Source organism: Corvus hawaiiensis, chromosome 4 (genome assembly GCF_020740725.1).
Source record: "Corvus hawaiiensis isolate bCorHaw1 chromosome 4, bCorHaw1.pri.cur, whole genome shotgun sequence".
In the NCBI taxonomy this organism is placed as follows: domain Eukaryota; kingdom Metazoa; phylum Chordata; class Aves; order Passeriformes; family Corvidae; genus Corvus; species Corvus hawaiiensis.
The window spans coordinates 51148209-51172707 of NC_063216.1; the positions used below are offsets into that span (position 1 = coordinate 51148209).

Consider the following 24499-nt stretch of genomic DNA (forward strand, 5'->3'; position numbering starts at 1 on the left):
TTCATGTGAAAATTCCAAAGACTTTAAGATGTATCACTAACACTTGCTTCAGCTGAAGCTCATCCTAACTTAGATGTCACTAGCTGAAATATTTCAGGCTGAACTAATCATCTTTGTTAAAAAATACATGCCTAACTCATCTTCAATACTTGGAGAATGAGAAAATATTAAGATATTTATCCATAGGCAGTATGAATCTCATCTTAAGCGTCCTGTATGCTCTAGGTTCTATTTTTAGATTGGTTTGTTGGGTTTTTTGCAGAGCTTTGTACTCTTTTGAACACATGATCAAAAAAGTAAACATCAGGCAGATGGCTTGGCACAGGCTGGTGAACATCACTTATTGTTGTTCTCCTACTTAGTAACATGGATTCATCATGGTTTGGCCAGTCATTTATTGGTAAAATGCACAATACATGAATTTGGGGAAAACTCAACTCATTTAAAATTGGAAAAAGCAGCACCAATGATGGTGCTTCCAATTTATAATTGGACTCCACTGTTGTGTAGTAGATTCTTCTATCTAGTCCATCAGTCTCTAAAGTCTCATTTCATGTTTAAGTGGCTGAATCAAAGGAAAAATTTAGCAACTGGATTATGGAGTTCAGGCTTTTCCTGCCAGAACAGATGCCAGGAGTAGCTCAAAGCAGAAGAGACAGACAAGTTCTCTGAGAGGACAGGGTACTTATACACTAAGTAGCAATTCTGATTAAGAAAGCAGGAGTGAGTATTTTTTAGTTTTAAAGTACATAAAAAGAGGGAGAGAAATGCAATGCAAGTCGATAATGTACAATTCTTCATTTTCTACTAAAACTCCCTGAAATATTTGTTAATGCCATCAACAGAACTGCTGTAACAGACTGCAGGGCTCTGACCAACATAAGATGTAAGGAATTTAAGGAATCAGATGAAAACTTTTTCTTAAGTTGCTCTGCTAAGATATTAACAGCATTGTCTGAACAGTTCGCTCTCTGAAAGGTATTCTGATATGTCACTGTGTTCTTTAAAATACTTCCCATAGTTAGTGCTAATTAGAAGATACAACCTCTGGGCTAAGTGATGACTAGCGATCCTTTAGATTTCCATTACCTCATAGCAGGGAGGAAACAAAAAATACAAAAAACCCCCGCACTCTCAGTACAAGGGTGCAGTACTTAAATGACTCAGAAAGAAGGCTGAAAACAGTGGTGTACATTCTAGCAGTAATAAGAGTTCTCCAAAAAAAAAAAACACATGAACAATTTTTGCTTCTTACAGGCTTTTTAAAATAGAAATATTATTCTTAGTCCTCAGACTCTTCCTGCTCTATTTTTAAATAAAAATGAAAAATAGAGAAATCATTAAAAAGACTTATTAAAAAAAAATAAGGTATTCTGAGTATTTGGAAACATGGAAGAATTCCTATATTTTTGATAAATATCATACTTACTCTGCCTACCACTCAAAGAAAAAGAAATTAAAAGATGTGCTAGAAAGACCATTATGGCTTTAACACCATCCTCTTGGTCACTAGAAAGTAAATTTCTGTTTTAAAACTTCTCAAAAGAGTCAGTTTTCTATATAATCACATACTTAGAGCATACTATAAACCAGTTGTGCTGAACACTTGGAGATTTCATGGAGAAATTTAAAAAAAACAAGATGCAGTGTAAGTGCAAGTTAGAACTGTAAGTTAGAAAGTGCTGCTACACATCTGGCACTAGCACAAGGCATCCGATTTGGATCAGGGCTCTGAGCACTGCAGGGGAGGTGAAGGATTCAGCTTTCTGGTCCAAATTCTACACATTGCACCCCTCAAAAAAATGCAACTAATCTGCTCAAGAAGGGCACAACAGCCTGAAAGCGCCTGGAACATTTATCTTTTAGGTCACAGTAGCAGCTACCAGAGAAAGCTGGAGGGCAGGCAGAGGTATGTGCTCAAAAATCTTGCTGACAGCATGAAGACCATATGGCTCCATATTTGCCATGTGCCAAAGACTAGCCTGAATCAATCAGACTGTAACAGAGAAGTGTAGGGATCCAGATGTTTTAATTCCCTCAAGACAGCAAATCCCTTCCATTTAAAATAGCATGCCTTCTTCCCACATGCTGCTAGAAGGACTTCAGATATTTACCCTCTTGATCAGCATGGTTAAAGAAGCAAATGCAAGATTGAGAGACTGTGCTTGGAAACAGATGGGTAAGCTCTGAGCCTCTGGATCTCTCAAACGTTGGATGCTCCAAATGGGGGGGGAAAGACAGATAAAGGGAAAAAAACTCATATTCTCTATCAACCCATTTCAGAACTTCTCCCACATTAGGTGACCTCCTCTAGACACAGAGAATCATAATTTATCCAATTTTAAAGTTGTGAAACCATTTAATAGGTGTTTGGAAGTGATATTCAAATAAGGTTTTCATACTTAAAAACCAAGTAGAAATCAGCAGGATTTCAAGTGTTTTGAATTTTTTTTCTGTAATTTCTCCCATTCCCTCTCTGTCTCCCAGTCTTGCTACTTGAAAGACAAATATTTTCATCAAAGAGAAAAATATGTAAAACATATCCCATAAATAACATACATAAGCTTTCTATGTAAATAAACTTAGCAGCCATGACTTATTTTGTCAACAATATTTCATAAAGAGAATGCCTTCCAAGATAATTTGAATTAAGAAACAGTGTTGAGTCATTCTGCACTCCTTTCCTGCAGCAGCAGTGACTCGATCAAGTTGGGTCTGCATACAAAGTTGTAAAATTACATTAGATTTGCAATTCCAAACAAGACATATATTTACCAAAATGCCTGTGTATTAGTAACAAATGTATTTTGTTTAGTATATTTGATTTTACTAAGCATAGCCTTTGTTAGTGGTTTGAAGTGACCACATCTGCTCTTGCCAATTTAAAAATCAGTTTTTCCATAACAGTATGGTTTAAAATGCTGCAGAATTTTTCATTTTGGAGAGAAGAAGTTCCCAAATAACTACTTCTTTTTTTTTAACATTATCACTTCAATTTTCAAAGCAATTGGAAAGCACAGTGCTGTACATGCTTCTTACTACACCAATTCAACAGTTCTCAGGAGGAGCATTCTCCCATTCAACACACTGCTGTATTTCACATCTTAAAAACTGGGCTATTAATTTTTTAAGTTAAGCCTTGAATAATTACTTCATTTAGAGCATTTCTTCACTGGCAGACACAAAAGGCTTTTTTCATTCAACCTCCAATTATAGACAACATGATTACCTACTCCATACAAATATAACTAGCTGATTAAGAAAAATAAGAGATCAAAGCTCTTGGAGCACATATCCTTGGGATTGCAACAATCCATTCAGTGACTTCAGAAGATAAAACACTGCATTCGCACAACACATGTAAGCTGTCAACTCCTCTAACTGTGAAGTTGTCTCAACCACAATAAAGAGCAACCTTCATGAAAGGCAGAAGAAGGCTCTTTTCACTTACTGAAAATGCCAAGAGCTTCTGGGGTGCCAGCAGCATGTGACGTGAGAGGCATGGCTTCCTTGCACATCCTTCAGTCCTAAGCAACAAACTCAGCATGGTCTCAGACTTTATCAGTGCTTTCCACAGCTGGGCTTATCATCAATTATTCCCACTAGTCCTGATCATATGAGCCTCAAAGTGTTAGCTCTCCCTGATACATCCTAAAGTCCTCTCTGAAGCTTTTGATCTTTTCTGTTCACTGTGTTGACAAGGTTAAGGAAGTCATTGGAGAATGCCTTTCCTCCTCTCAGATTTCCATAGTTCACCAGGTTAGGGTATCTAGCTCCAGAGCAACCAGCAAGTCCACCACACCTGTAAGACAGACTTGGACCCAGACCAAGGCAATGGTACACAACCTACAGCCCAACTGCCATGGAGATCTGGCTTATCAATGGATGAGAAAGCACTTTCTTCAGGGCCAAGCCAAGATCATGCCCAGAGCAAAGATCCAAGAGAAGGGTTTTCACACAAAAGCTCGCACCTCCAGCAATAAAGATATATTTCTATGACTTTGTCTTCCCTAACATAAACAGACGCTGACACGTAAATATGTGTGTACACAATTATTTGAAAAATTCCTAAACAAAACACTCCCCCCTACATATGCCATTCTCTTCCTGGGAAGGGGATGAAAGCAACAGCATTTGACAGATGTTAGACAAGTTGTTTAATGCATTCCTGAAAGCACCTAATGAACACCTCATATGAACAAAAATTTCCTCTAAACCTACTACCTCAGCTACATATAAATCTGCATTACTCTGGCTGCTGGGCAAGAGGGAAGGATGCTTATATCCTATTGTTTTGCAAGGTTTACCTTAAAGCTTTTTAAAAAACCTAAAAATACTCACGGGAGAGAAAAGAAAGATGACATGCAGCAAAGTCAAGCTCAAACAGGGCATCTAGGAAGATACTAAGCTTCAACTTGCCAAATTTCTGACACATTATACCTCAGGGGTGAGATCAGAAACTCGCTGAAGGAGATGGGTGTGAGCAGGCCTTCACATGGTGCCTGGGGATCTGCAGCCCATGGTAGCAACACCATTTAAGGGATCTTGCAGGTTCCTACATTAGACAGCTCTTCCACAGGTTAACCAAAAATCCTTCCGGCCTAACAGCACTGCTGAGTTGCTAATTTGGCAACTGCCCAACTCTGCAGACCCAGTACAGTTATCATAGCTCTGCTGCAGTACTTTTCCCCCTCATTTACCCATCAGAGTTCATGGCAGCGTGTATGGATGATCTAATTTCACAATTCAGCTACCCCTATTCCTACATGCCTTCAATTTCTCCCACACTTCCTATTTATGAGCAAGCACTGGAAAGTACTTCTGTGGAAACTTGAGGTTGGTGCTTTGTACTCTTTAATTGTGAATTTTCCGATTTTTCTTTTTTCTTGTACATTCTATTTCACTCTTTCCCTTCTGCTCCTACAGTGATCCATCTGTTGTAGAGATCCCCCACAGTCAGAGCAACACAGAAATATCCCATTGGAGGGCAGGGATTATGCACATTCACGTGCATGCAAGATCCCAAAGCCTCTTCCATCAGGACTAACCTAAGCCACCTAAAAAAAACCCCAGCATGGTAGAAATAGCATTAAAAAAAACAGCGTAGAAGACGATTTTCACCATTTCCACTTCACATACTCTCTTGACTTCTTTCATGCTAGGTCACATTTCAGAAACACTCTCACACGGTTGCTTCTGCCCCATCTAGCTTGTGCCATTCCAGCTACCACAGCATCCCTCTTCTTTGCTTACTGGGAGCACCTTGCTGAGAAAGAGCTATGACTCACAGTCTGAAGAGACTTACTGAAAAGGACGACACTGCCTTATCTCTTTAATATACCAATTCTGCAAATAAACTAGTTGGAGAGCTCATCTGGTGGTCATGTTCCAACCACGTTTGGCATTTCCATCCTTTTTTAGATAAAAGCACTGTGAGCATACATATTTTCACAAAAACAATGCAGCATTATACTTGCACATGTGCTTGGTTTGTCTGTGAGAATAAGACCAAACAAATACAGATGGAAAACCTTCCCACAGGCTTGGGCCTCTCTACAGCTGCATCCACAGCAAGTTCTGAGTTTATACCTCAGATTAAAAGACCCCATCTCTTAGAAGACAAGGCATTTTAGAATTGTTTAATGTTGCTGTGCTACACAAGTATCAAAAAAGTGTCAAATAATATTTTACCTGTTTATGACTGTAAGACTTCATGCAGTCAACTAAGAGATCAAATAGTGGATTTCTGTTCATAAAATCTTGTTATTCACTATTTACTCTATTACACAAACTTCACCCCTTCTTAAATATAATTTTGCTTTATTTCTTCCTGTTCTTTAGGACAGAAAGGATTTTGTGAAGTCTTAGTAGGACTAACACACTTCACCACAAAAAACCCTAAGAAGTTTTAGGTCACATAAAAACAAGTCAGTCTAACGTTTTCTTTTTAAAACACAGACACTGAATTGCTAGAATTTTAGTGTTTTTTGGAAGGAGCATAACCTGTTTCTCTAAACACAATATTTGCATTTTAGTTCTGTGAATACAAAGGAATTCAAGCACCTCTGAACACCTATAGCAAGTCTAGTCAAATTTAGGCTGCTGATCTCTAAACTGAGGCAACGAGTTATGAAATTCAGGCATTCTAGGATAACCATGGTCAACTTCTAGAACAGAGAGTACCTTGAACACTAAGTTCTCCCACCTACAAGATACCCAGCCCTCATGGTCTTTTGATAGTGGGCATCAGCAGCAGTAACCACCTTTCAGATAACACAGCAGCTTGAGTTAAAACCCAGAGGAGGAAAACCATAACTACTGGTATTCATTCAGTCAGGGGACCGCATCTTTCACATTTAGAAAACTGTCCTAGCTAGAGGATTTCCTGGTTAACAGCAATTGCTAGCTCCCCTCTCAAAGTCAAGGCACTGTGAACTTAGAAATGCAAGTATCATTAAAGTGTCATGTAAGACACAAGACTGTGAAAGAAAGAGGGGAATTCTTGTGTATTGTCACAAGCACTTACCCGGAAAAGGGCAGGACCAGTATTCCAGATACAGCTCCCTGGAACTAGTCTCTATCTCACACCAGATTATCACTGAATAATCCTGGCTCTCTAAAAACCTGCTGGTACCAAGCTCTGTTTGAGGAGGGTGGGTGGATGCTGGTCTAACACAGGAGAGCTTCTGCCTTACTAACAGAAGCAATTACCCGGAGACGTAAATTCAATCCTTCAGGCAGGGCAGAGACCACAACCTGGATCTCTTGCTTCTCCAAGAAGCACTCTAAGGCTTTCTGGTTTTTTTCTGTAAAAAATGTCAGTGGGACAGTAGCTTCTATTCAAATGAAGTTATGCAGACCTGGTCACACCCGACTCTAAAAATTTATTCAGACAGAAGAAAGATTTCAGGTCTCTAAAAACCTGTAGCTCAACAGGTGAGGGAGAGGTGAAAAGATTCTACAGACATTTCTAAGCCTGTAGTTCCACTAGTTTATTATGCCAGGGATCTTTCAGACTAGTTATGAGTTATCTAATGATTGCAGGTGCTAAATCTGATTACCTGCAACATAATATGAATTTGTTACAGATTTAAGAGAATATAGCTAAGGTATATTTAGAGGCACTGAAATCCACACCACTAAAATTAACTATATTAAGTTTTCCTAGCTACCATACAGATCTTACTGGCCACATCTTGTGCAGCTTTGTTTCAAAGTCATTCGAAATCTTCTGGCTCTGATCCCAGCAAGACATTTTAAGACTCACTACACTTCTACAGACATAATCTGACACTGGAGAATCTTAGCCAAATAAACATGACTAGTATCAAAGATTTTGCTTGAGCAACATAGTGAGTGTAATGACAGAAACATGCAGAAGATAAAACATCACAAGGCTGACACACAGCACAGTCAGCAGTCTGGCAGTAGTTAAAAAAGTCTCTGTGTAGGCACTTAACAGATGTAAGTTACTTCTGCCAGGATAAGCCTTAAGACTTCATCTTTATTGAAACTGGCTTTGCTGACATGTGCTTCAAAGCCATTGTGCGAATACTCTCCAAAAAAGTGGAAAGAACAAAGGGAAACACGGAATACAGGATGAAGCCTTATTTATTATCTACTTATGGAGCTCAGGCTGCATGAACAAAACATACAGTTGTTATATATAAATGCATCTATCTTATTTTTCAGACTTAAAGATCCCAGACGAAATGTTTTCCTTTCCCTTCTTCTCCATCATGCCCACTTAATTCATGAGAATCAGCTGACTAAAATGCTGAAGGGCCAATATTCTCATTTCACTTGAGAGTTAAAGAACAGAAGTCTTTTCCTTGCAATGCAAGGAACAGAAAAACACTTGAGCCTGTCAGCTGATGATGTGCTTACACTTCCACATATGAATATTCTGGACTTCAGCCTAGTCCTTTTTATTTGCATACAAAGCTTTTCATTGCTCTTTTGTTATTTGGCAAACCTACTTTGACAGTGTGAGTTAATAGTTGCTCCTTTTCCTCAAATTGACGAAAAAATGTTCTTTATAAGAACTGGATTGTAAAGTCTGTCCTGTGTTTTCTGTACACCATTGAAGTGATTCAAGAGTATTCTGCAAGACACTGTGACTTACATAATGGAAGAAGATGGGAGAAAAATCAATCACTGAGTTGTTTTTTATTCCAAAGTTGGGCTTAAAACCAGAGCATACAAAGAAAAATACCAACTCAAAGAACTAGTTCGGAATGGCTTGGTAATTAGGCATTAAGTACTGTGCTGCTTGGAGATCTGGCCAATGTGGTGCCATACTTACGTGAAGATGAACAGACTGCAAATTGAGAGTCAAGTTTTCCTCCACATGGAAAGATCTGCTTTCAGTGTTAACCACTCAGAGCGATAAGTATGGATAAAAAAAGCAGCAGGAAAAACACTTCTGCGTATCAGTAACATTGCTAAGGATCATAGCTGTTTTATACTGCCTTGAGGAGGTAATCAAGCATGAACAGAGATGAGCAATGAATTTACTCAGTAGGAACGATTAGCATGCAGCAAGGGGGAGATAAAATTATGCTGAGCTATATAACTGTGAACCATTCTAAACATACTTTGAATTTTCTCCTGGAAGCAACCAGAATTCTTCTGAACTAGCACAGACTAATAAACAGCCCTGTGCACTGCTTGCTGCTTGTCTCCTCTTGACACAATTCAGATGTTCAGAATCACAATGCATGTGAAAAGGAAGTGAAAAGGGTGAAAAGGAAGAAAACAGAGATCCAAAAGTTAGAGCTTGGGTGGCTTTACACCACACTCATATCCAATGGTTTTATGTTGGGAGTCAAAGATACCAGTGCTGCATCTGGTTTTATGAGATGCTTTTTATAGAATGTGAACAGTTTTAGTCCTGGAAAACACAATTCAGTGTCAACTTAGGGAGCTGGATTTTTGGATAAAAACTTCTGAAAGCATCAGAAGACCATGAAATCCGCAGGAACTGCTACATAGAAGTAATTCATAAGGGTTTATTCTTGATGAATAAATAATGATCATTTGAGGCTTGTAATAGGATTCCTGGAAATATATATCAAAGTGTTGCTTGTGCACATCACTGTCCCAGGTCAGCTTTACAATGCATAAACAATTTTTTCACAGAGGAGTTAACCTTTAATAAAAAGGGTAATGCTGTGCCTGAAACCTGTTCTTCAGCAGAACGGTGAAAATTATCAACAAGGGTCCATGACCATCCCCCATGAAGAGATGCAGTCCCCTGACACAAGGGATCTGGGGCTGTCACCCTGTCACTGTCACACACCACCACCCTGCCAGCACACAGGCATCTGTTTCAGCTTTCAGGTCCTCATGCACAAAATATGCTCCCCTGAGGGTAAAGCCCAAATAAACACCAGCCTTCTTCACACAAAAGTATCAGAGGCTCTATGGCCTGGGCACATTGATCTCAAAAACTTCCATCAACTCAAGTCATTTCTGTGGTACTTTTACGCTTAGAATAAATACCTCAAGAAAGAAATCTGATTCCTTCCCTTGACATTCTTCTAAATACCTTAACAATTATTTGGCAATGTTTCTGCTACAGATAATGATATATATAAATAAAAGGCAGCACTACTTATGTCTGCCAGCCTTGGCTCTCAATTCCATCTGCCAATGCCATAGGACTGTGAAATCCATTTGCTGCATTGTCGCCCACAAGATGGTCATCTGAAATGTGCACAACCCACCATAGTCAACCATGTGCAGTTAATACTTGTTAAACATGTGATAAACCACTGAAACAAATTACCTTCTTTATTTAGCAACATGCCTTGAGAACAGATTTTCTGATTTAATGGGATAGTTCTGTCCATTATCCCATTAGATACACATTGCTAGAAACACCCCGGGCATCCTATTGCCAAATAAATGACTTAAGCTATTAAAGGCTCTTCAAACAACATCAGTTCCTTCTGTGCTTGATTATTGAAGAATGGTCTCATAAAATATCACCCATTAGATCAGATCACCGAATAAGCAAAGAGCAAGCAATAAGAAGTCCCACTTCCTATCAACTTCTCACCAAAACTCATATTCTGTATATCTGCCAATGTTTTTTAAATAGTTACACCATCCTGATTATTTCCTCACAGCGAAAGCTTTCAGATTGATCTTTCACAACAAACCACAGCAAGACGACACTGGTAGCTATACATGGGCAATGAAAAATTCAGTGTTCTGACTCCAGCTGCTTCCTGTACCTAGCATGGAGGAATAATTTCTTCTTTGCATTTCACTTAGAATGCCTTAGTGTTACTATTTCTTCTCCTCTTTTTATTTTGTTCTAATAAATTTTGAAACACTGAAACATATACTAGAATATTTGGCCTAACCCAAAATATTTTTAAATGCTTGCCCGAATACAAAAGCTCTATACAAAGCTGTTGCATATTAACATGGTGCTCCATTCAGAGCTGTATGAATACTTACACTAGATTGGGTCTATAATGTCAAATAGAACTGGAATCTGTTTCAGTATGATTTTATGCACCCAGAATTTTTCAACATATAAAAATCAAGCATCAATTATGGTGACATTTTGAGAAATGACCTCACATTTAATAAATGCTGGTTTGTGACTTTATTCTTCCTTCCTCCAAAAACACTCCATTTTGCCTTAAAAAACAAGGCACTATAAAAGCACAAGAAATTAAAGCAGGAAGTGCTGAGCAAATGCATGAAACTACATAGCTGGTCAGTCTGTAAAAAAACCCAAAACAAAATATGGTAAGTGAAATAGTAATGTCAGAAGAAAATAGATCTTCACAGCATAAGGCTACTGTTACAAAAAAAATCAAATGTGAAAGCCTTTGTATACCTTGGGGAAATAAGAGATATCGTGCAAGTTCAGTTCTTCTCAGCCCACTTGGTGTCTCCTAGAGATGCATCTATCTGCCAGCTAAGAGCATAAGCTTTATTTTTCCAAGAAAATATATTCATTTGATTTCACATACTGGCTAGGCTCCCAACATCAAGAGCAATGCCAGCATTCAAACACTCTTAGCTTAGGTTTTTAGTCCTTAACAAGGTTTAACACAAGAAACCAGCACCAGAATTCTGCATTTATCTTCCAATCCACTTGTTTCATGTGTCTTTGTTCAAACACCCGTCCAACTGACAAGTTCACACCATGCTTCTAAGCCTCCCCTAAACTCGCAAAGCTGGAGTGACGCAGCCTAAACAAACCCAGCAGCTGGTGGTACGTGCTGTCACTGCCAGTTGTGTCAGAGCTGTGATGGGAAATGCCGTCTTGGCAGCACCCTAAGGAGCCTATTTCAGTCACCATTTGAAACTGTTCCTTTGAGATTTCTTACAGGGCTAATTACAGTTGCACGTGTAGGGTAGACATCGACCTATTCTTCCAACTGAGTTATTGATTTCTTTTATTATTTATAGTTATTTAATGAGAAAAAATGCATACAATGCAGGAACAAACTGAAAATTCCATGCTAGCATATTACATGACCATGAAAGTGCTGTATTGATCCAGGTGAGAACAATTGATTATCTCCTTCTGATTATACAGCAGAAAGTACTTCCTCTGCTTAAGAAGTTTCACAGCAGTGCTTACCAAGCCATCTCCTCTGCCTTGTCCCAGAGTCATGACAGTAATAGTCCCTACATAGGACAAAATCAGTTTCACTAAACATGTGAATTTTCATCGTTTGCCTTCTTTCTCAGCTTAATGAAAAGAAATGCAAAATGCCTCTATTGCTTTCTTTTTAAGTGCTGACACCTTTGCTTCACTTAGATCAGCTTAATTGCAACACCAGTAAATTTATTACTTGTCTTACTTATGTCTTTAATTCTAAGAAATGTTCAAGCAATTCAGTGTACAAGAATCATGTTCGGACACAGCAAAAGAGAAAAATTACAACATACTTAGGGTGAAAACCATGAAATCCTTTATGAATCTGATAATATGACAGACTAATCCATTGGTGAGGGTTTTTTCTTACCTCAATAATCTTGTCATGAATTTGCAGGCCTTCTGCTTTGTCTGCAGGTCCATTTTCCAAAATCCTCGACACATAAATTCCCTCAGCAGATTCCTCCTGATTGTTCTGTACCAGGCAAGAGGGAAGTTGCAAAAAGGGCCACATTAGTATAAAAACTGAGATGGTACTAAAATCAGCAGCAATGAAAAATGTAAATCCACCTGAAATATGCAGTTCACTTTTCTAGCTAAGAATTAAGCTCCTTGAGAGTTTTTTTTAACTTGCTTAACACAAAGTAGTCATTAATCAAAAGGACAGAATTAATGAACTATTCCAGAAATTTTTATAAGATTATCCATTTACTTCCGGTTATTTTAGTCTAAATGAGACACAAGGTGCAAGAGTAATCCGATCCCAGCTAAAATACTTGGAGCAAACCTCAGACTTCACAGCAGCCTAGCACATAAATGCACAGTAGAAGACACTCATAAAAATGGATGCACAAGTGTCTCTCCCAGAAGGAAAAGGGGTCCTGCAGTACTGCTGCTTGCAAACTCCCTTACTGGATTTGAAAATAAAGCTCCAAAGAACAAAGTGACACTAGTTAGCTGGCATGTTACATTGACAGGATTTGGTTGGAACTGGTTAACCTCATAAATCCTATTCACATGGGAGATTGAGAACTTGTTCAACTATGAAATCCACACAGACGAGCTGTGGACAAAAAGAAAACCCACTTCCAGTTGATCTCTATGCAACACTAAGTACAGCTCGCATAAGGTCAAATTTAAAACAGACAAGTTATCTGCCACAGCTGCAACAATATAACTGATGTTGCTGTACATGCTGGAACTGCTTTATTTCATCACATGGTAGTTAAAAGTAGTTTTAAATAATTATTAATAAAGAACTAATGTCAAGCAGACGGTGCCTACTTACAGGGTTTTTTTGAGTGTTTATACAAATAATAACCTAATTAGCAATAACTAAAGGAATAGTTTACCAGCTGATTTATGCTTTAGATTATGATGCTTATTTTCCTTCTGTGACTAGTGAATCCTTGACCAACAGCACAGTTCATTTGTGCACAGGTTTCTAGTCTAGGTCCTATACACTCATGGGGAAAATGCTTTATAACTTTTTCTATTAAGAAGACTGTAAAGGCATATGTAGAACATACTTTACACAATGTGTCAACAGTCCTGTGGAGACTTAAGCCAGGTAGATTTAAGGTTAATAAATATTTGTTCAACATAATATTAGTCAGACTATGTTTTCATAAACTCCTTTTTTTTTTCCGCCTTGTCACAGAGACTCATACATGTCAGGTAAGAGGCAAAAGGGAAACACAGTAACAGTTTTAGCAATATTTTGAAATGATGAATGAACAGACTTCCACTGACTTCCCATCTAAGCAGCAAGAAATGAAACTGATAAAAGAAGCGTAATGGCCACTAGTGAAAAGACAAGAGTAACATGGTTTGGTTTTAACTTGAGAAAACCAAAAGTTAAATTACAGCACTTAATACATAAAACTGTATTTCTTTCCATCAGAAATTTCATTGGCTTTTTCAAAAGCAACATATGACCCGTTAAGAAAAAGGGTATTTCAGTGTGGCTTGTGGTCCCCATCAGTTGCATGTGCTGGTACCCACCACTCCTGACAGGAAAACACAGCACAAGGCACACTGAGCTGCAGCACTACGTCACACAGCCCAGGTGCCGTGCAGCAACTGTGCCCGCAGCACACACCTCCCTCCAGCCTGGCTTTGACGTGGTGTCCTCAGGGGAAACCGTCCTCTCAGCCAGACAGAGCTGGGGCCCATCAAAGCAGCCTTGCTCCCTCAGAATAATGAATCACCTCTCAGAAACACACTTATGAGAAGCAAGTTCCTTTCTGACAAAATAAAAGATGATCCTATGATGAGTTGTTCCTCTCCTCCTCCCTTCAGGTAGGAGGTAAACAGTGGGGATACCTATTATGGACTGAAAAGAAACACAGCCAGCAGAAAGTATGTGTGTACGTTCCCCAAGTCATCAAGTCATCAAGAGCTTTTTACAGTGGGAAAAAGCTGCATTGTACTTATAAAACACAAATAACATGTGGTGAAGAACTCATTCCCAAGCAAGTGACTAATATAAAGACATCACTGTTCTGCTCTTCTGCTGCAAGAGCCAACGCTTCAACCAAGCCAACGCTTCACTTTTCCCCGAACAACCTGAATGTACAGAGCACCTTCACCAACTCTTTTTGTCTTTTTAATAACAACTCCTGTTCTACTATTTAAGCTTTTGAGCAGAACTTTGTGTTTTCAATATTTGAGTCAACTCAAGCATTTTTTTTTCCTGTTCTATCCTCAGGTCCAGATACACTGAGTCTCACACTGATATCTGGGAAATGTCAATCAAATGCCTATGGTAGTCATATTTATCAAAATAAGAACAAAACACAAAGGAACTTCCAAGCTGAACTTCAAAGACTCAGAACCACCTGAGACCATCCCTGCCTCACAACATCACCAATTTGTCTCCAAATATGAGTGTTAATAGAAATTAATTTCCTTTTCTCCATTCGGCAGTTTTCTCAACACCAGAGCTATAGACCTCCATATATTTATCATTTACTCCTTAAAACTGCAAAATAATAAGTCAGAAAATCTGACAGTTTGTGATACATATAACTGTTGCAGCATGCACTGTCAACATCTAAGCCCTTTGAAGAAGCTCAGTTGCCATCCCAAGGAAACAGAACACATGGTCCCTTTTCCCTGCAGTTCTCCTACAGATGTAAGTAAGAGAAGTCACAATGCAATCCTAACTAAAGATGGTCTGGATTTTGTTACTGCTATACTCCAAACATGGCATGTGTATTTTAACTTGTAGCCACGTGTTGTCTCACCCTTCCACTAGAAAAATCTAAGAAACTCTTAGTTTGGATTTACAGCCCAAACATATGATTACTGCTGGTCTTCATATTTACCCACAGGGAACAGTAACTCTGCAGCAACTAATGGGAACAGACTCTTTGGCACCACTAAATATAGCTTTAGAGAAGAAGATTGCCAAACTAATAGACAGGGTCCTACTCCCCTCCTCAATAATATTAGAAGGCTACAGTTCTCCCACTTAACAAGAACCTGATCAGTACATAATTATTACCAACCCTTTTTAATCAACTATTAATTTTCCAGTTTAACAGGTTTCTTTACCCTTCATATGCAATAACAGTCCTGATTAATGCTTTTGGAAAGATGAAGTGAAAAAAAAGCACAAGCATATTCATGTGTATGTTCTAGGTGGGGGCTAGTGATCCTTATGCATATCCTATGGTTTGCAATGAACTTTCTAAACCTAGACTGATGAGATTAAGATATAGCATTGATGAAAACCATTTCAGTTCATAAAGAAAAACTGAAAGCAGGCATGTGAGAACAGGACATGTGCTTAAACTATCTGAGCTACAGAAGCAAATTTTCTTCTCTCCTTTAAATGAAGAAAAAAAAAAAAAAAAAGGCAAGCTGTTTCACAAAATTCCAATGGCTTAATCCTGCAACAATGGCTTTTACAAGTAGTCTCAGAGATTTCCATTGAAGAGCTTGCACGAATACACATTACTCACATGGGAACTGAGTGTAAACCAGCCTAAAGAAAAACACCAGGAACACCCTTCCAAAAAATTAGAATAGTAAAATCCTCATGAGATTATGTCTTCCAAACAATGACTCCAATTATACCTGATAATAAACAGTTCTTCTATCTGAAGAACAGATTCCATACCTACTGTCATCAAAAGTAACTCTTTACTAACAGTGTATAGAGTAAAAGTAGATAAGGACAAAATCACCTACAGTTACTTTTCTCATTACCTGATTGGGTCGTCCTCCTATAATATTGAATCCCAAAGTGTCATTTTCACGGTGTAGCATGATCATTATTGGTTTGCGTTCTCCTCCCTAAGAAGCAAGAAATGAAATATAGTTAAAGAACACCGTCTCAAGAAGAAGGTATTAAATGAAAGCATTAATGCACATAAGATTTTTAGCTGGAAAATATATTAGATAAGGCTTGAAGGAAAATTAGGCTGAAAAGACTTGGTACTGGAAAAAAAAAAAAAGGAAAAGTCATAAGTCACTGAAAAGTTAGCAAGTAACACCTGATTATCTCCAGTTATCTTCAGCTGAACATAAAAAAGGACAGACTTTTGGCGTGAGGAATGCTCGGCACCACCGAAAAAGCATTCAAAATATCTAGAAGTTTCTATAAATATAAAATCCCTATAAATGTTAACATTTCAAACATTAAACGTACAGATTAAAACACACATTGTAATTTTCAGACCCCAAAGCCATATCAGTGCACATTTCAAAGCAGCTTTCACAGAACACAGAGAAAATGAAAACCAACTCTTCATCCCAAGCTTTCACTTCTCTCCAACAGGAAAGAATCCAAAACAATATCTGTAAAAATATAGGTTTTATTCGGAAAAAAAGGCTTAAAATATAAAGCAGACACTGAAAAGCAGAAATGGAGTAAAAGTTAAAAATGAGAAAAGAGAAATATTTTTCTTCAGTGGACCAGGTAAATAATTAAAATTAAAAATAGGAAACAAAACAAAAAAAAGGAGGCTTTAGCACAGCAAGTTACCTTATTTTACGATGAAAAACATATTTTATTAACTGTGTCAGTGACGTGTTTAATGCCTGAATGGTGCATTTGAATTTAATTACGTATATTTTTCCTGTACTCAGTTTTCCTGCCCAGCTCCTGTTTTATTCATTCTCCCGCTCCGAGCGGCGGGAGATGCCCGAGCGGCAGCGCCCACAGCGACACCTCCCGGCGGCGCTCGGGAGCGGCAGGTGCTCCCCGCGGTGCTCCAGCCTGTCCCCGCACCTCTGCCGGATCCTTTCCGACAGTCCCGACACCTCTCCTCCCTTCTTCAGCCACCGCTCTCCTCGCACACCTCTCGCTTAGCAGACTGCTGCCCCACTCCACATGACCTTATCTCATCTGCCAAGAGATGAAGCGTGTAGCACACCTCTCAGATCCAGCAACCTAAACCTCATGGACTAGCTAGCCAGAGGAAACTTAAAAAAAAAAAAAAAAAAATTTCAAGTTTTCAGAGTTACTCAGTGCCACGAAGACCCGTGAGATCTGTATTCTGAGCCATTCTGGGTCCTGCGAACAACGTCCCCTTTCCCATTTTCCATGCAGCAGGCAGATGCCCAGCATACTACATTGCTTCAGGCGTGAGTTTCACTGCTCAGACCTTTTCCACCTAGGATTTTGTTTCCCAAGGGTCCGTGAAGACTTAGGTAGAAAGAAAAATTGTTTGCATTAAAACACTTCTCACCACGGCTGCAATCAGCACTGCCTAAGCCTGCACAGTGAGCTTCCAGGTAGGAATTAAAAACCAACCAGCTCCATCACAGCAAGTGAAGCCAGCTCACCGGAACTCTCGGATGGTTTGTTTCGCCTACGGAAAAGAGTCGGTCTCTGGGCAATGCCCTCAGACCTGAGGGGAGAGCGCAGCACTGCTCTGGCCTCTACTTATCCACGGCGGTAGCTGTCATTCCATTCTACCAAACCAGAGAGGCTCTGATGTCCTTTCGCCATCGTTTCCAAAGTCTACAATAATTTTACACTCCAGTTTTTTAAGACAACTTCTCAGCTGCTCAAATAAAAGTTAAAAGCCAGGTCCACGCCCCTGAGCTGCCGCCACTACCAGCTGGAGTAAAATGAGCAGCAAAAGCAGCTGGGTCCCTGCGAGGCGGGGCAGCCTGATGCGGACACCCTTACCGGAGGAACCAGGACCCGTCTGCCGGCAGAGCAAGCACTCGATCGCAGCCTCTGTCAGGCACTACTGGGCTCACCGCAGCGCGGGGTTTCGGCTACCGACGGGCGCCCGAAGAAGGACTGACAAGAAGCGTGTCCCTCGTAGGGGTGTTACCAAAAACCAGTAAAAATAAAACTCTTCTTCATTTGGCAACAGGGTCCGGCAGCTATATCTCTCCGAAAGAGGCGAGGGACGGGCAGGGGCAGCTCGCACCGCCCGGGGGATGCGCAGCGGACCGGGCTGGGTCCCGGACTGCTGTAGTGGTGACTGCCGGCCCCCGGGGACACCGCCCGCCCCGCCACTCGGCCGGTCGTTCACAAGTCGGGCACGGGAAAAGCATGCTGGAGGAGAGCACAGCTGGAGGGGCGCAGACCGGGGGGCTCTGCCCGGCCGATCCCTGACGCCTCACTCACCTTGCCGGGCTGGCTGCCCGCCAGGTCCCGGGCGATGCTGCTGATGTGGCTCATGTACTGGCCGAACTTCGCCTGGTACCGCCGCGCCGTCAGCTGCACCTCGCTCTGCAGCGCTGACAGCTGCGCCAGCAGCGACTTCTCCCTCCTGCTCCAGCGCAGGGCCTCCCTCTTCAGCTCGTGACCCGGCTCCGGGGCGCCGCCGCCCCGCAGCGCCCGCAGGAAGCGGTGCCCGCCGCCCGCTCGCGGCTGCCCCACCGAGCTGCCCGGCGAGCGGCCGGACGGGTGCCCGGCGCGGGGCTGCGGCTCGGCGGGGCCGGGCGGCCCGTAGCGGCACGCCGCGAGGTGGGCGGGCAGCTCCCGCAGCCGCACGGTGCGGCCGCAGCCCCGCGGGCTGTAGTCGCACTTGACCTCCAGCTTCTGGACGAGGCTGCGGAGGGGCAGGACGGGGCGCAGCTCGGCGGCCGCCAGCGGCCGGCAGCGCAGCGGGCAGCAGCGGCGCCGCGCCGCCCAGGGCAGCAGACAGCCGGCGCAGAAGACGTGCCCGCACGGAGTGGACAGCGGCTCCTCCAGCACCCGCCCGCACAGCCCACACTGCAGCTCCGCCGCCACCGGCCCCGCGAACCGCGACGGGTCGAAGCCCATGACGCGGCCGGGCACCGCGAAACTTTCGGCGCCGCGACCCCGGCCTGGCCCCGGCGCCGCTGGAGCCGCTCCCGGCGGGCGGCGGCGAGGGGCGGGCGGAGGAGCGGGGCCGCGCCGGGGGAGGCGGCCGGCAGCGCCGAGACAGAGATCCCGGCGGCTCCCCCCACCCTCTCACATTAGCTCCCTCTCCCCGGCGCTACCGCCCCACGCCCAGCCCCGGCACCACCTCCGCCCTCCCAGAGCATCCTCGCTGCGCGGCGGGGCGAGGGACCGAGGCGTGGGGACGCTCCGCCGCTCGGTCCGCGCCCTCCGGCCTCCCCCGTGCGGGCACTGCCTCGGCGGGCGAGCCGTGCCCCCAGCGGGTCACTCGGGGCTGCGCTATGGTCGCAGAGGGAGGGAGCTGACAGGCTGCGGGACAGCGAATCGCTCAGGCTCTGACTGCTCCCTCTTTCGGAGAGATATAGCTGCCGGACCCTGTTGCCAAATGAAGAAGAGTTTTATTTTTATGATTTTTGGTAACACCCCCACGGGGGACACGCTTCTTGTCAGTCCTTCTTCGGGCGCCCGTCGGTAGCCGAAACCCCGCGCTGCGGTGAGCCCAGTAGTGCCTGACAGAGGCTGCGATCGAGTGCTTGCTTGGCCGGAGAGGATGGGGAACGAGCAGGATGGCTTCGCTCCTGGGCTGGCAGCCGACCATGTGCCGGTAAATAACGCGCACGTGTGAGCATGCCTGTTTCACGTCTCTCCAAAAGGCTTCCTCCTCTCTTTTCCTCCCGTTTTGGGATATCCATCAGGGCACAGAATCCTAAAATCCCCAGTACTAGTGCTCTCTTTGTTGCCATGCCATAAAGGAAATAAGTCGGGATAAGAAAGTAGCTTGTTGAGCTCCCTTAAACAACAGCATATGTATAAGCAACACTTTCATTTAAAGAAAAGCTAAAACACAGCAAAATCTGAAAAAGCGTAGTGAGGATCAATAGCTGCCTGGATTCTACCCCATCATTGCTGCACAACCCACAACACACACTGAAACATGAAACCCCTAACACATTCCCCACATAACTTCACTATTGAAAACACAGGGCCAGATTGCTGCCCCCCAGCCCTGTGGAAAACCTCCCAGAGCAGAGAGGGATGGAGCTGTCTGAGGGGTTTCTTCAGTGGGCTCCTTCACACGTGGATCAGACACCATAATTTTTGGAAAGGATGACAGGTTTGGTCTGTCCAGGCCCAATCACAGGTTATTTTCTGGGCTGAGAACTCCTGAGGTAGAGCCAAGGGGTGTCCTCACCAGTTCTGCAATTTCTGCTTCGAATTCTAAATCTCATGAGCATCCCTCTGGGAAAGCCATGGGGGCTTTTTTTTTGAGACCCACTAATGACTGGTTCTTTTCCATGACTAAAAAGACATCATGTGAGCAATACAGCAGAGACTATTTTTTCCCCCCAAAGCAAGAAGGAAAACTCTGCACACACCTGCCCCTAGAACTGTATCTGGGATGGCAGATCTGTTATGTATACTCATGATTCACTTAACAAAAGATTGGCAATGCCTCACAGAACATCTACAGACACAAATATTACTGAGAAGCACAACCAATCTACTATTTCTGACTTGCCAAACAGAAACCCACAGTTTCTGTTGGATTACCATGGCCATGAAATAAATAAGCCAATGAACTGCACCATCAAATAGTCTCTCATCTTGAAGACAATGTACTGTAACACAATATTTCATTGCAGATCAAAGTCACATTCTCTCACACGAAAAAGGAAATCAGACACCTTGAGTAACTTATTGTGCTGGTTTTGATCATCTATCCATTGATTTTAATTGCTTTGCTCATGGAGTCGAATCAGTGTCATTCAGAATGTTACAGAAAATTATGAAATAATAGTGTCCTTCTCTCCATTTTTGAATTTAACTATCAATTTGGCTTTATTATTTGTTTATATCCTCTCTCTTCTCCCAGTGCCTCAATGAATCTCCTTGACCTCATTATATACAGCCCAGAATTTCAGGTCTGAACACAGGCAGTAGTGTCTTCATTCATAAATTAAACTGGGCAGAGAACAGGCCCTGACACTGGTTCATGATCTGTTAAACTGGTATTGCTCCTGTTAATCTGTTACTGTGATGCTTGAAATAGTTTCGGCTGAGATGTGTGAGCAGCCTCCCAAACAACAGTTGGACACAGCGCAAGGGCTGCAGGGGCAAGTCCCAAGAGATAGTTTGGGGTGGCTGCCCTCTTTTGGAGACTTAGGGGTAAGGCTGTGAGTCCTTCTGGAGTCCCTGGCACATTTTATTCACCAGTATAAATGCAGTCAAAGGAATGAGGTAGCCAGGTCTGAGCCTCAGAGCCTGTTGGCTTCTTTTAGATTAGGTGATTAATTAAACAATGGTTTAGAATTCCCATGGTAGGCATACTTGAAAACAACAACTCTGCCCTTTCTGGCTTACTTTGGGCATTGGTGAAATGTCAATGCACTGGCAAAACAGTTCCAGGCAGTTGCCTAGAAGGCAGTTGCCTTTTTGTCTGCTTGTGCTGGACTAAGAATTATCTTTCTTTGTCATGATGTCAGCACGGATGGAAGCACAGGCAACTGGGTTTATAGCAGAAGTAATTTTCCAGTGCAGGAACCTGTAATACAGACAAATATACTAAACTCATCTAAAGATAACAGCTGTCTGCATACCAGACCTCCATGGAAATGGATACACATGGATAAATAAATGCAAATGTTACCGATGTGCTTACAAGGGATGATTCCTACAATTAGTCCTATTAGTTCCGATGTAATCAGGAAATGAAAAACACAATCCTCATACTGTCCTAAAATATTCTTAAAGAGACAATACAATTATAATTTTTTTTGCTCCTCCAAGGGCTCAGCACCTACGCTCCAGATTTCATACAGCCACTCCAGTCATGAGTTCACTGAGGTGGTCAAAGAGGGAAATGCAGATTTAGGGAGATGGAGAGAGGCTGAGGAGCATAGGAACAGCAGTGCTCTCATGAGCACTGGGGACAGCTGACAGTGATAGTGCCACACTGGGACTGAACCCAGTCATGGATCAAATAAATGTGCAGTGCCTTGTCTCTGGATGAGTCCATGTCTTCAACAGCTTCCAACACATTCATTTTTGCTCTGCTTTGCTAAGGCAGAAAAAATAATTTGAAGTAAGAAAGCATTTGCTTCCTTAGTCACAGGTACCTACACAAATGCAGACACACAAAAACACGCTTTGAGGGAGGATATTGATGGGGGGAACTGCTGCTGAAGGAGTTCTTTACCAGCACAGAGCACTGCTGCTCCTGGTCATCAGAGAGGGGAAGAAGAGCTATTTCTTAATTCTGCCCATAGTTCTTTTCTCACCCTAAGCGGATTTACACTTTAAAGGATGAATTATACAGCTGTTTCCAAGTCTTCTGATAAAAAAAATGAGAAGAAAGTAAGAATTACTGGAATCCTAAAGGTAACTGTAAGCCTCCAGGGTACATTGAAGTCAATGGGGAAAATCCTGTGAACTTTCAACTCACATACGTGGGCATAGAAGATGTATTTTTGTATTTCCCCCCTCATTTTAATAATAATTTTTCTGTATTATTCATCCATAGAATTTCATAGGAAGGTTCTTTTTCCAGCCACACTAGTAAGATGCTGTAACTAATCAAGAGCCAGGAGATCTCAGCAACTTCACTCTGAGAGAAGAACTTAGATCTGAGCATTTGCTATTAAAATCTGTTGTCATCAGAAGTCTGCAAAGAATTTATGTCACTGCACTTTGGCATGTTTAATTGTAGAGAATCACCTCAGAAGGTTTACAATTTTTGAGTCAGCAAGCAAGTTTTCTGTTCTGCAGTTTATCATTGATCATGATAAGAGTGTTTGAGGAGGTGTCCAAGTCTGAAAGCGTACAGATTTTTGCTGAAAGCTGAGCAAGTATTTGCATTCATCATTTAAGGAAAGAAAATTCAATTAAGCTGCAGATATTCAGTGAAGAAGATTACATCCAGAAAACATTTGTAATCTATGTTGTTGTCAGAGACTGAAAATAGTTCATGCCTCAAACATTGATATAAAGTTTTGCTCATTGTAAAGAAGCTACAACTAAAGAAGCCTCCCTGAAGACTGGGACTTTGGACTGAAAGTCAAACTGCTGATTAGATAAAGGGAAACCCATTGTTCAGTCATCTCAGGCTGAGGGAAAGGTGTGCATCCACAAAAGGCCAAAGCCACCAGCTGTGCTGAGAATCATCCCTGGCTGAGTTTGGGGTGGGGGGAGAGCCCAGCTCACAGAAGCCAGGTTTACACAGACTCCCCTCAGCCGAGGGGGAAGGAGGAGGTTTTGGGTGTGTGGTGCAACCTCCGGTCAGAGGCACTGAACACCCATCCTCCGTTACACAAACCGGCCCGGCTGTGGAACCCCCAACCCCACAGGCCACATCCATGGGACCTTCTCGTGAGAGACAGCTGAGGGGGAGCCATAACCCCCCTAAAGTGCTCCCCAGAGGCTTTGCACCACCGGATGCAACAGATCCCGAGTCTGCTGTGAGAGACTGCTCCCCTTTCCCCATGGGGGACATGCCTGGGCATTGCCACCTGGCTCGAGGGTACATAAACCCATGGGATTCTATGCTTTTTGGGGGACCTTCACCACCAAGATGACCAGCTGGAGAGGATCAATGGACGATCGTTGGGATCCACGGAATGGTAATATTGTCCTTATTCTTTCCCAGTCACTCTCTTCCTGTCTCCCCCACCTATTTTCTATTTCTTTCTTTCTTTCTCTCTCTCTCTCATATTTACTATCAAATAAAACCCTTACTATTGACTGGCATATGGTCCTATTTGCACCTTAATTTGGGTAGAGGTATTTCTAAGAAACTCAATAATCAGATCATGACATTTAATTGGCGTAGTCGACAAGCATAACATTCTCTGACCCAAAGTGCCTTTCACAATAATCTTGTCTCCTCTCACGAAATTATTTCATATGCTTCCTGCTCTACTACAACTCATAAATCTAGACACTATTTCTTTTGAGGGCCTGTGAGGGTTTTTTAAGATTCCTTCCATAGGAATTCTTGGTGCTTGGATGAACTTCCTTTGAGGGGTTGTGGAGATTGTGGTTTCCTCTGCAGGCTTAGAAACTTGAATGCGTCTTTCTTTGAGGAATTGTGGACATTGTGGTTAATAGATTTGGGCATTTAGTTCCCTTTTCTGCTTGGTGTTTTGTGTGGAGCTGTAAAGCTCCTGTTATGTGGTGTTTGTGTGGAGCCGAAAGGCTCCCATTTGGAGGGGACCCATGTCCCTGTGCCTTTTGTGTGTTTTGTTGTGAAAAGCCAGAATTGGCAGGTTTCAGTCCTGAAGCCAATTCTGCAGCTCCTATCTTGTGGGCACCCCTCCCCTCCCCCCCACCAGTCTGTGGTTTATTGTGGAGAACTAGAATTGGCAGGTTCTAATCCTGAGGCCAATTCCGCAACTGCTGACTTATGGGGCTGGTGTTGTCCCTATGCAAGCTTAGGTATTTATCATGCAACCTCCTCTGTGGGGACTACAGGAAAACTTTAGAGGAAAATGCCTGTCCTGAGTGGCCAGTGCAAAGAAAATGTTCTGTTGTTCTTCCTT

At 42.3% G+C, this 24499-nt stretch overlaps 1 protein-coding gene across 4 annotated transcripts in view; it reads right to left on the bottom strand.

Annotated features, from left to right (window-relative positions):
• Positions 1–24499, bottom strand: part of PDZRN4 (PDZ domain containing ring finger 4) — a 267470-nt gene that overhangs the window by 214042 nt on the left and 28929 nt on the right. The window contains exons 1-3 of one of the 4 annotated variants that reach the window (XM_048302077.1): positions 18225–18932; positions 15845–15931; positions 12000–12104 (exon numbers count right to left, since the gene is read on the bottom strand). In XM_048302077.1, coding sequence (XP_048158034.1) covers positions 12000–12104; positions 15845–15931; positions 18225–18866 — 834 coding nt within the window. In that variant the 5' untranslated portion in view covers positions 18867–18932. Of the gene's footprint in view, positions 1–11999; positions 12105–15844; positions 15932–16622; positions 17296–17328; positions 17708–18224; positions 18933–24499 lie in introns of those variants that run through there. The other 3 variants (XM_048302080.1, XM_048302079.1, XM_048302078.1) reach the window with 3 other exon arrangements.